Raw genomic sequence first — 13,668 nt, forward strand, 5'->3', positions numbered from 1 at the left:
TTTATACCTCTATTGTGCAATTATAATCACAGAGAATGTGTCATGTTTTGTTTTTTTTGCATGATAAGTTATACTAGGCTACACTGATTTGTTCTGTTTTAAACTGATGTTTCCCATCAGCTTCCTTGGAAAGTTACCTCTTATGTTAAATTGTTTTTGCATTTTTTATTAACAGTAGTTTACTTTGCATATTGACATGATTGTCCAAGCTGACATTCTGTTTACTACGATAATTGCTTTACTAAGGGAGCACCAACATGTTAATATATTGTAGGTGCCTGTGAAAAATCATAGCGAGCATTTAATTTAAATATACAAAAATTAAAAATAAATAATTCTGTTTCATTAAACAGAATTAAAACATTGTCATATAGATGTTCAATGATACCTGCATTATTTATTAATTGTAATGAATAGTAATAATAATAATATATACCCCGACCGGCCATAACATTATGACCACTGACAGGTGAAGTGAAGAGTACTGATAATCTTGTTATCATGGCACATTAGGCAGCAAGTGAACATTTCATCCTCAAAGTTCATGTGTTAGAAGTAGGAAAAATGGGCAAGCTTAAGGATCTGAACGACTTTAAAAAGACCTAAATTGTGATGTCTAGACAACTGGGTCAGACCATCTCCAAAACTGCAGCTCTTATGTGGTCAGTACCTATCGAATGGAAGGAAAAGCAGTGAACTGGCGACAGGGTCATGTGTGGCCAAGGCTCATTGATGTAAGTGGGCAGTGAAGGCTGGCCTGAGTGGTCAAGTCCAACAGACTACACACGTGGGCACATGAGCATGGAGAAGAACTGGACCACGGTACAATGGAAGAAGGTGGTCTGGTCTGATGAATCATGTTTTCTTTTACATCACAAGGATGGCCTTGTGTGTGTGTTGCTTACCTGGAGGACACATGGCACCAGGATGCATTATGGTAAGAAGGCAAGCTGGCAGAGGCAGTGTGATTCTTTGGGCAATTTACTGATGGGAAACCTTGGGTCCTGCCGTTCATGTGGATGTTGCTTTGACACATGCCACCTACCTAAGCATTGTTGCAGACCATGTACACCCTTTCATGGACACAGTATTACCTGATGGCATTGGCCTCTTTCAGCGGGATAATGTGCACTGCCACAAAGCAAAACTGGTTCTGGAATGGTTTGCAGGAACACAACAACAAGTTCAAGGTGTTGACTTGGCCTCCAAATTCCCCAGATCGCAATACAATTAAGCATCTGAGGGATGTGCGTCCAGCACAAGTCCGATCTATGAAGGCCCTACTTCGCAACTTACAGGACTGAAAGGATCTGCTGCTAATGTCTTGGTACCACAACACACCTGAGGTCTAGTGGAGTCCGTGCCTCGACGAGGGGGGACCTACACAATATTAGGCAGGTGGTCATAATGTTATGGCTGATCGGTGTGTATTAATTATAATAGAAACATACACAATTCCAAAGTCTCATATGTCTACTCAGTTCTGTGTACAATTAATGTAGCATCTTTACCTTCAAATGTTACTGAACCTTATTATAGAATATAAAATTTGAAATAAAAGGGTCAGCAGTTTTCTTCTGTTAAATGCCATTGAAATTAATGGGATGGAGCACTAAAATAGTGCTTTGCTTCTTTTCATAGAGTGAGCCACTTATAGTTACATTCCGACAGATTTATTCAATGTTAAACTTAAAATAATGTGTTCTTGCCCTGATGATCTAACTCACTTTATTAAATAAATAAAATTATTGTTAGTGTGTAACTAAGAGATGGTGTAAATGTAATTCAGTCAATTGCAGCAAGGACTGTAAATTTAAACTTTTGGAGGATTTGGTCCATTCTTCAGGCATATAGTAAAAACTAGACATGCAAATGGACCAAAAACTACTCTGACAAATGTTTTTGTTTCATTGTTGGTCAATTTTGCTTCCTCCTCTTTCCTTTTTGACAAAAATCTGAGGACATTTTACATTTGGAAACTTATCACTCAAGCTGTCTCACACTATCATTCCACCAGACATTCCTCCCTTTTGTAGACGTTCACCAGGAGGCCATGTCCACAGAGAAGCAAAGAAAGAAAGACACAAGGAGCACTGCAGAAGAAGCAAGACAAGAAGATGCAAGAGGAGACGTGGGGCTGCATGCCTGGGACATGAAAGCAGTCAGTGACGGTAGGAAAACATTCAAGGAGAGTGTAAGAGAGAAGAGGTGAGAGTGAAAGAACCAGAGAAACTCAAACGAACATTGTAAAATATTCTAACACATTTAACATCTCTTCTAACCTTAAGAATATGATAAAGGACCATATGAAATTATTAGTATAGGCAATAGTCAAAGATATGTAATCATTGGGCATAAATAAATGATAATTAAGATATATTAATATGTTTCAATAATAGGCTTCAAGGTTTCCTTGACCTTAAATATAGAATGAAGGATTTGCTGAACAGGCATTCTATAGATAGGATAGTAGCTTGCTAATGCATGGTATAGTTGTAAAGGGCATTACAATATACGTACAGCGACCACCTAAAATAGGGTTTCGACGTGTAAAGATCTTAGTGAGCATGTTTACCCAATTAGGTGAAGACCAATACACTGACATCACTATCCAATCCACATATAAGCTAGGCTTTTGTAAGACATGGAGAGGCATGGGAAGAGAGGTCGAGAGAAAATGTATTTGCCATCCACGGACTCTTCACGTCCCAACACTCCCTCCCTCCATCCTCAGGAATGCATAGGACAGATGTCATGAACTAAATTCCTCTTGAAGGTTTTGTAAGACTTGTTTCGTATTTTTGTTATCTACTTTTTATATTCGTCTATTTTTGTTCGTATTAAATGTTTCACCTTTGTTTGCATCTAAGTGACTCTGCCTATTTTTGATGCACATACATATTTATGTGTTGTTCCTGATCGAAGTTTGTGTTTGGCCCTATATATATTTTCTTACAAACATTCAGAGCTCCTTGTTTTAATTTTTGTTAGTTTGGAGTCCCTCCTTATTTACGTAGATTCGGACAAGTTGACGAAATTGGCAAATTTCATTGAAATTGACATTTGTACAAATCAAAATTAACCTTTAGGTTACAAAGATCTTTTTTCAGCCAACAATAATTATGTATTTTCCTACTTGTGGTGAACTGTAATTATTTGCATCACAGTTCAACATTCCCAAAACACCCTTAGATCTTGATATAAAAACTAACACCCAGGCATCACTAAAAGTGCTGAAGCAGATCAGCATCATTACCAATGTTCAATCTTTTTCAGGTAACCTTGATGAGGACACAAGAAGCAAACATTTAAGAGCATAGCAAGGCACTATATTGTATTATTTATATAACCAATAATATAAGGTTTGTTTCTGGCTCTTGTGTTTTCTTATATATTTCTGATTTTTATTGTCTCTTACAAAGTAAGCTCAATATTGTTTACAATAACTATGTTTGCCTTGCTATTTAATTTATTCATTGAACCATACAAATATATATTATTCTTACCAACTGGAGACATTTCAGGAACTCCAGCAATATAAGGCCCATCCAGAAATTTAGGCTCATTGTCATTTATGTCCTGCACTTTAATGACAAACTCTGATTCAGGCTCCACTGGTTTATTTGTTATCCTGTCAAGAGCCTGTGCCCGTAGCGTATAATAGGCTTGTTCCTCACGATCCAGCCTCTTTGTAGCATGGATATCCCCAGTATTTTCATCAATATTGAAGATAGAACTTGCTCCTTCCCCTGACAAGACATATTTGATGGAACTATCTCCTTTGTCCACATCAGAGTGAAGCTGTGAAAGAAATGACAAGAGCTGATATTAACGTACAGAATTTAGTGATAGTAGACATGCAAAAATCAGAACATTTTGAGTTTAAGGCAGAATATAAAGATATGCCAACTGCCTTAAGAAAGGTATCTTATGCGCACTATACATAATACAAAAATATTTATAAAAAGACAATAGTAATGAATTTTACAATTAATTTCAAGATTTCCAAATCTTTCTACAGCAATATTTACATATAATTTTGTGTTCTCTACCATATAATAAAGTATTTGTTTCCATTTTCTCTTTCTGCTTTTAATTGCTGCTGTTTGTAGCGTGTATATTTAATGTAAAAGTCCTGCTTGAACATCTGCAGCTTAATTTTGAATATCCTTACCTCCTGACATGCTATGATTTGTATAAGGACTGTTATTAAAACTATTTGATTGCATCATTTAGACAGTCAACAATACAATATAATCATTTGGCTATTAAGAGTTAATAATTGAGAAACCACAGGGTCACTCATTTAGGTTTTAGTGTTTGCGTATATTTGCACATTAATGGTTAATTTTAGAACCATAACACTATGACAATATTGAATACAATTATACCACATGTTAATAATGAAAATTATTATGTGTAAAGGAAGTCTTGCCTTTTTAACTGTGTATTCAACTATGGAAATTTACAAAGAGGTGAATTTGATAAAATGATATTTCTCTTATTAAAACTGGAAGCTAAAAAAAAATATTCTGTAAAAACCTATGAATTGAAAAGCCTTTTTCTACATTTTCACCCATGTGCCATTAACTAAACAGCATTATTTCATTTTTTCCACACTAATGGAAGTTTTAAAACCTGTCCCGTTGTTCTTTTTTGTGCCATGTGTGGACATTTCAATGCACTGAACTTTTTACGGTATTACATTTTGTCCACATGATGACTTTTCCAAGTTATTGAATGCAAATGAAACTGAAATATTACATGTTTCCAAAGTAAAAAAAAAACACGACTATGCCTCAACAATAGTTAATGTAATATATTTAAGGACAAAAATGTTATTCATGTATTTATGTACTCCACGTTTTATTTATACATCTAATAAGTTACTTTTGTAAAATACATTTTAAGACGATGTAAAGCAAATTAATTAACATCCCATATTCAGCCTTTTGACACCTGGCTCCCTTTTATTAATTATCTATCAGAGAAATAGCTTTAGAAAAAAAATAAAATAAAAAGGAATATGAAAGGAAGAGAACAAGCTAAACAGCCCATTAATGCTTTACAGGACAAATAGTAGAAAAAATGCTAATGTGGTCGCCTTACTATCGCATATATATAATTATCACATGTTTCTAACTTACACAAATTAAATTCTACCCTATAGTAGACATATAAACTCACAGAATTATTAACTTAATTAAACATTCAACAATTTGAAAACATGTGAAATGAGTGGGACAAAATGATGGCTGATGCTGTATTTATGGAGGTATTAAAAGATGATACAAGATTTAAAAGATAAAAAATGTTTAGCTATAGCAGAATAAGTAAAGTATGAATAACATTTTGGCATGGGAAGTTTCGGGCAAATTAACTCTTATATGCTATTGTAACTTTGTACATTCACTAAAGTGTGAACTTAAAGCAACAAACTAACTGTCACGTTACCGAGCACTGGAGCGCTCACCGCAGAATATCTTCGCCCAGTAAAGCTGCAGCAATAGTTAGATACCCCAAGGCAGAAAACTGGGGCTTGGTGAATCCCAACAGTGAGGAGGCCCCGGAGAGGGTTCAACAAAAATGTCCAACTTACATATTTACTATTGTCAACTCGCAATTAAACCCTTCTCAAAATATAACTGACTTACAAAGAGTCCTTGAATAGCTTGCTAGCTGTAAATATATGTTGGAACATTTTTGGTGGGTGAGGTATGAGTAGGTTCCATGCCTCTCTTTAGGGTAATTTACTTAAATAACTGGGCCACCAGGAATCAACCAAACCAAAGCTGGGCTGGTGGTGAAAAGACAACCTGGCACTTTAAGGCTCATCTGGCATGTGGCTGGTGGTCAGTGTAGGCCTCACACCAACAAAGTTCTGTATAACATTTTCAGTTTTACATGCTGCTATATACCATATACAATTTGCTAACTCAACAAAATGCACATGCTTCTGACACATCAAGACACGACACAGCTGGTTAAAGTATTAGAAATTGTTTCTGTGGGAGTTACCACAAAAATCAGGCTTTGTTTCCCAGGAAGTGCTGCTTCTGTGTCAAAAACCCCAAAGCTGCTATTGTGCCAATATATAAATGTTTTTGCAATAAAATTGTCTAAAATGAAACAGTAACAAAAAAATGATTTATATATGAAGGCTCTAAGTAATAGTAAAACCAAGAAGAATATTAAATTTCAAATTGTTTTGTGTCCACAAAATCCAACAGAATTATCCTCCAAATCCAAACTGGACGTATTGCATGTATATAGATTTGGTAATTATGTATATATAATTATGTAGCAAGCGTGATTTTATACATCACACTCTAGGGGTGACCACAACCCTTAATTCTGAGAAGATGATTTAAATAAAAACGGGTAGATACATTGGATGATATTTGTCATTTTATAATTGGTATTTGTGCTGAACCAATAGGACCTTTAACTATACACTCTCCTTACACCAGCTGGGACATTTCTATGTATTTTGCCGATAATTGGATTATGTGATTTATGCTCGATAGTTTTAACCTGCATTTTAACATTTTTTTTTAAATATTTTTTGTTGTTATTGAGTGCATTGGCTCCCTGTATACATGCACAAAATAATTACTTATCCTAAGCTCTCATATGCATCTTATTATATATTCAGAAAAAAAGGTTTATAATGTAAGACTGTTATTTTCACCCTGAAATGGCTAAATTAGCTTTGAGCATTTTGGATAATAAAATATTTTATAGGAGTGATGCCTGAAATTGGATTCCTGAAGGTTATTCCTTTTATGTTCTAATTTTTTAGGTTGTAGCTGCAAGTTCTAATGATAATACATTTCCTCTATTTTACATCGCCTCTCTGGCCAGCAGAAAGAATAATTACTACTATAAAGAAGTTAAGAACTGTAAAAGGTGAAGATGTAAACCAGCTCACCTAATAACTGTGACTAATTGTCACTATATAACAATATAAACTACTGGAGTGTAACTATTCTGAAGGGTTTGCAGGGTACAATAATTTAATTTATGGAAGATTTATTATATATAGGAAAAAATGTTTTAACTCAAAGTCACAAATATTTTATCACAGAATAAAAGGCTATGATACAGGCTTTCAGGAATAATTTATGAGGAACTAAGACCTCATCCTTGCATGCTTGCATGACTAAAATGTATGGAATCTTCATTGATTAAAATGTACATCTATGGTATTTTCTAGTAATATTAGTTTAAGGATAGGATTGTTAGGTAGATGCTATTGTATAGGGCATTGTGGATAAAAAAAATAACCTAAAACCAATTTGGCATTATATATTAAAAATGTATCTAAAGATATTAGCTTTGCAGATTCTTCTCTGGTGCCAAACGATATAGGTGTTATGTAGCAATATGATAAATTTCAAGGTTAGACCAGGCCTTGTGGGCCGCTGGTCATCATCACCACATACTCACTCCAGTGGCAGATCGGGTACTGCAGTGTGTAGCAGAAGCTGCATATGCCCAATGGCATGTTACATGAGCAGAAAAGGTAGCATTCAAGGGCCACTTGAGGGCCGCCTGGCCTTCGCCAGTCTGACCCTGGGTTAGAGCCTTTCATCCACTAATGTATTCTATAAAATAAAATGCTACACAGGGCCGACTCTGCCATGGAGCAGAGTGGGACAATTGCCCCAGGCGGCACTTTTGAAGAGGCGGCACTTTGCCGTCCCAAGTGCCTTTTTTTTTTTTAAGCGGAAGAGAGGGGAGCCGAGTGGTTTTCACTTATCAAGTTTTCAATACCTGCTCGGCTCCCCTCTCTCTCTCTCTCTCTCTCTCTCTCTCTCTCTTCTCTGCAAGCCATCTAGCTTGGTCTCAATGCCGGCTTGTAATGCTAAGCGCCGGAATATGATGTCATTCCCGGTGCTCAGCAGTGAAGCAGCAGGCACTGCGGCAGAGCAGGGAGACTCTCGCCGCATGACTGCTGGAAGGTAAGTGAAGTACTAAGGGGAGGGGGGATAATGAGAAAGTAGGGAGAGGAAGGGTAGATAATGAGCTGTGCCATCGGCAGGGGTGGCGACATTTCAAACTTCGCCCCAGGCGGCACTATGTCTTGGGCCAGCCCTGATGCTACATCTTACTTAAAAGATACAAAAACTATGAATGGTAGACTGGTTTCCCCATATTTTAGGAATTTATATTGATCTTTTATAATAAGAGCTTCTTGTGCAGTACTACAGTAATTATAACAACCATTTGATTATTCTTGTTGATCAGACTATTCTATGAATTGTAATGGTGACTGTTCTACTTTTTCAATTTTGTACCACCCTGACTGAGTCAGTGTGTGATTTTTTCTTCACCACTGACCTTGTTTTGCTCAGAAAGCCCAGGAGTACAAAGGGGCGAGCATGCCTGTTTGTGCTTTTCTCTTACTCACAATGCAAATATATTACTAATGACTTTTCTATAGAAGCATATACATTAAACACAAACATATCTTGAAATAAGAGTTGACATAAAACTGTGCTGTTGGTTTTTTCAGCAGGTCCAAGCCATCCATTTATTTTGTTGAGGCTGGGAGCAGAAAGAATAGTGAAAGCAAATAATTTTTTTATCCTTTACACCTTCCTTGATGTATGGATAATGAGTACTGCATGGAACCATCACCATGCATCAGACCACACAGACCCATTGGTTGTCTGTGATGTAACCTATTCAGAGACAACCTTGGATCATAACCCAGCATGATTTGAACGGATACATTTTGTTCAGCAAATCATCACTGACGAAACAAACATACTGTCTAACTGTTCTGTCTATCACGTGTCAATTTATTTTCTTTTATAACCAACCAGTCTCAAAAATATTTTTTTCTTTAACTCTTTAAAGTTAAGATGAATTTACAATGTGTGGCATGTTATATAGCATTAAATGTATTTATTATCCAAATACTCACATATGAGAAGAGAAACTGTTTCTGCCTAGTGAGCTGTCACATTTGTAAGCTTTGGCTGAGCTACATACATTTTTTATGTGCAGTATTTTCCAGCTAACTTGGTACAAAACATAAATAAAAGCAGTGACTTAAAAAAAAATGTATTAATGACAACATATAATGTTTGTAAATTTATAAAAAGATTGCTTTATGTTTTATTATTTTCTTAAATGTATTAAAGATCAGTATTTGATACATCCAATATTAAGAGATATTATATGGTAATTATTATACCGGCTTGCCTCTATTGTGAGTTTTATAGTGCACAGTAGCATTCAGAAAAAATATATAAATCCAAAAGCATATTGGTTAACAGTAGGGGAACCATATGTACCATCCTTATTAAAACAGTATGCCGTAGATTTAAAATTATGAATGTATAATAACATATACTCGAAACCAATTGCTCACCATGTGGCCTATGTGGCCTATGATATTAAGTATGCATGTACAGGGATGACAACAATGAAAACAATGAAATGTAATAACCATTTTCTCAAACCTGTAAATTTTAGATACACGAAAAACTTAATTTAATAACAAGAGTTTGTGATACATTTCTATGACAGCAGAATTTCCCCATCCAGTGGCAAAGTACAAGACAGGAGTACACTTAAAGGGTTAAAGATTAGTATCCAGTTAATGAAACCAAATCATACAAATTGCAAAAAAGGTTTAACAATGTTAGAAAAGATAAGTCAACAGAGAAAGTGACAAGGTAAATAAAAATGCTAACTGTAACTGTTATGTAGCATAAGTGAAGTTTCCATAGTAATTATATTTTAAAACACAAAAGACCATATGGCTATTAAAATCCTTTTTTTATTTAATTTTATAAAAAAGACAAATCAAAATAGACTTCAAAAAGCACATGTTCTACTTCAACAAAATTACTCTTGGAATGTTTCATTTGTTTAATCTATTTTATCGTAATTATTACCAATGTCATAATATATTTATATCTACAACAGCAAAAACACAGTAACAATAGTACAGTGTGAAAACCAGTATAGTAGATATCCAGGATCATTTTCAGTCTTACAACCTAAAGTGTACTGAAAGATTAAACCAGATATTTACCAAAAGCTGTTTAGAGTATCTTAAAATACGGGCATTAGGTCTTAACCTATGAGTGAAATACAAGAATATGAATTACTTGAATAAACCAAATGCAAATTGAATGCAGGGCCTTAACTGGATAGTTGAGAACTGAGGGCGAGCAATAACTGGACTTAATTAAGTTCCATAGGCATTGAGAGCATTACTATAATTAAGAAGTGGATGACATAAAATAGATGATGGTTTTGTTGTTATGGACAGACCATTATTTTGGGTACTATTTCGTGATATGAGAATAATGTATAAAGGATGAGTGTTGTGCTATTTTTACACGTGATGGTTCTTGGATACTTTTATGCTTTGATGTAAGAAGCCAGTTGTAAGAAGGATGCTGATCAGGGGAAGCTGGTAGATAACGAAGGAGGAAAAGGATTTTTGATTAAACTTAGCTGAGAAATATGAGGTTTCAGTAATGCTATTTTTAAAAATAGTCATATAATTAGAGGGATTGAACACTTTGGGCATGATCTAATAGGCCCTGAAGCATCCTGCAATGGTAAAAGTTATCTCTGTTTAGGAAAAATTGTGATGGGACACCCAAGGAAGATGGCAGAAAGGCATTTAATAATGCGTAAATGTCTTGGACTTTGTGTTAGCATGCTGCTTGTAACAGTTTTTTTTAATTTATTCGCAGGATTATATTCTTAAAATTAAGATAAGGATTTGTGTATTACCCTATACATTTATTTTATTGATCCCATTATGCATTTCTTGGGTTTGATAGTGTTTTAGTTGTGTTTCATTCTGTTAAAACCCACCTACCTACCTACCTAACCAAAATACTAAAAAGCATTTCATGTGCAGTCTATAAGCAAAATCTGTTTCCAAATCTGCACAGGGAACAGCTTTTCAGCCATAATATATCAGTATTCTTGTGAAGAGTTGTAGCATCAGGACTTGTTCTAAATCATTAATTCCTCACTCAGTCCTTAAGACACACTAACTAGTGTAGGATTTTAGCAATCTCAATAGGGAGATTAAAAAAACTTGGACCATTGGGGTGCGCCGAAGACAGGGTTAAGGTCCACTGGTCTAAAGACATACAATTAGTTGCTTTTGTTCCATTGGTCATTTGCAATCAAATGCCAGTTACAAGTAATAGTAATTACCGGTATTTAGTAATTCTAATAATAAGTATTCCTGTTTTAGAATTTGACTTATTAGTTTACTGTTGTATGTATATTCAATGCAATTTATGAAGCCAGATTTGCAGTTTTACACTCTTCCCCTGTTTGGTAGAAAATATTATTGAAAATGTAATGTCATAAAAATCCACAAATGGTACATTTTATTCTTATAATTTTGAAACTTTAGTAGGTGATAGCCATCAGCTGTATAGGTTATGCTTTAACACTAAGGGACCAATTAAATATATATGCTGACACTTATTCCCCAAAGTGTAAAAATAAAATAAAATTTTATGTCAGCACTTGCATGATCTATAACCTACTTTTCTAAAATAATTAAAGAAATGACATTAAATCCTACGGAGAGAAACATTTTTCATTGAAAGAGTTTAGCAGTGTCACAGTAACAGTTTCTGAACTGGATTAGGTATAGGAGATCATATCACAAAAATAACCAAAGGTAGAGAGTAAGGAAGGTCATTGAATCAAGACTGACACCCCCCATATTAGAGAAAATAAGAATATATTCCTCAGAGCAAGGAAAGTGAGAGAGGAGTGTTATAACGCAGAATTCTGCTATAGTTTCAAAATGCAAGACAACGTTCCTAGACAATTCAACTTTGGAGTGGACCATTTCGCATTATACTGGAGCTTCTTTTGAGGACACTGCATGGGTAATGGTTGTCTCGTTTAACTGATACAGTAATACCTTAAATTAAACAGGTTTCTTACAATTTGTACCATGTTATTCATTTTTTTAATACAGAGCTGAGAACTTTTATCTGAAGTAATTGTACAAAGAAATCTTGTTCCTAGTCAAATTTAATTAACTGCTGAATCTCCTAAATACTAATGAGTTTGAAGTATAATATTGTAATGATCCATAAAGAGACTACTTGAGAAATAACATTGTCACAATATGGTGTAACTCTAGTCACTGCCAAAATAATGTGCATATGACTTTATGCCAACCCGTATTTTATTATAATTATCAATAAAATGTGCTTAATACTCTAGGAACATATAAATGTGTGTGGATTCCTATAAGGTTTAACTAGTCTCCATAACTAAAAAAATGTATGTAAAAATGAACATGTCACCAAAGTGCTAATAATATAACCATAGACCATTGAAGATAAACACATGTGGATTTTGTCCTCATGTATAACAACTTGAAGGTTAATCCATGTGAGGATATATGAAGGTCCTGTTATAAGTAAATATTATATTTCACATGCAATGCATCAAAAAGTGCCAACCACAGACAAGTGAATGGTCTTAATTGTCTAGTCTGGTGACAGCCTTTAAAAACTCAACTCTCTAACCTGAACAGAAGATGAGGACATACTATTAGAGGTAAAAGGGTTGGCCGCAGCTTTCATAAGTTCACAATCAGTGTAAAACCAACGAAAGCATGCATTTTATACCAGCCTGCTAAACCTTGATAGAAGTACAGAACAACCTCTGAGACAGCAATGCACCAATCGCTAAACTAATCAGTGGTATATTTTGGTTGATGATTGTTCTTGGTCTGATGCATAAGTGATAAGTGTACGCCTTAATCAATTACATATAGGTCTTCTGGCCAGGGCAGATCTTAACCCCCAGTTTAGTATATGGTACCACATCATGAAAAGATCCCACAACTGTATTTTGACATCTTTTGACAAGTTTCACTAATATATCAGTTGCTACTGCTACAAACTAACAAACATTTGTTACAATAAATATATGAAATTCCATTATAAGGCTTAATTGTGCAGCCAGTATGTAACAACTTGTTTAGTGCTTCTGGGAAAATGAAAGTCCTTGCCATGTATTCATGGCAAAAATATATTCTGGTATTCATTTAAAAATTACACAAATTTTTAGTTGCCATATCATCATAAATACAATCATATTTGCCACAAAGAGCCGAGATTTGTCCACATTGTATATTGGTAAAATAGGTCAGAAATGTAAAAAGTATATAAAACACAAGATGTTATTTTAAAAAATCTTAATTTGGGGGATTTTTTTATACAACTGTTCATCTTGGAAATGTACATCTTTATTAAATAATCTTACAAGAATCACTAATAACTGATGATAGTTTAACAAAGTTAAATATTTCCTATTCATTTTTTAGATGTGTAAAGAAAAATCGACTCTGTCTGTACTCTGGACTTGGTAAGACAAACTGGCACCTTTTGAAGCAAATGGAAGAGATCATAAACAATTAAAACTATCATTATTTTAGTGATAAACCATAAACCTATACTAGCACACACGAGCATGTTAACATTGTAAACTGAAAATACACACATTCTTACAGTGAATGCAAACTCACACTCATGCTAACACCACATAAAAAACTGAAATTCCTGAGAGAATGGAAGATTCAACTTAAGTGTGCGTGCCTGCATTTAACTCTGTATCCACTAAACCCAGGAGATAGCTTGCCAACCCACC

At 34.7% G+C, this 13,668-nt stretch overlaps 1 protein-coding gene across 1 annotated transcript in view; it reads right to left on the reverse strand.

Moving 5' to 3' along the window:
• Window positions 1-13,668, reverse strand: part of LOC128496956 (cadherin-7) — a 66,627-nt gene that overhangs the window by 30,743 nt on the left and 22,216 nt on the right. Inside the window, exon 3 of the mRNA XM_053466797.1 lies at window positions 3,507-3,801. Coding sequence (XP_053322772.1) covers window positions 3,507-3,801 — 295 coding nt within the window. The remainder of the gene's footprint in view (window positions 1-3,506; window positions 3,802-13,668) is intronic.

This window comes from Spea bombifrons, chromosome 5 (assembly GCF_027358695.1).
Source record: "Spea bombifrons isolate aSpeBom1 chromosome 5, aSpeBom1.2.pri, whole genome shotgun sequence".
Classification (NCBI taxonomy): Eukaryota; Metazoa; Chordata; class Amphibia; order Anura; family Pelobatidae; genus Spea; species Spea bombifrons.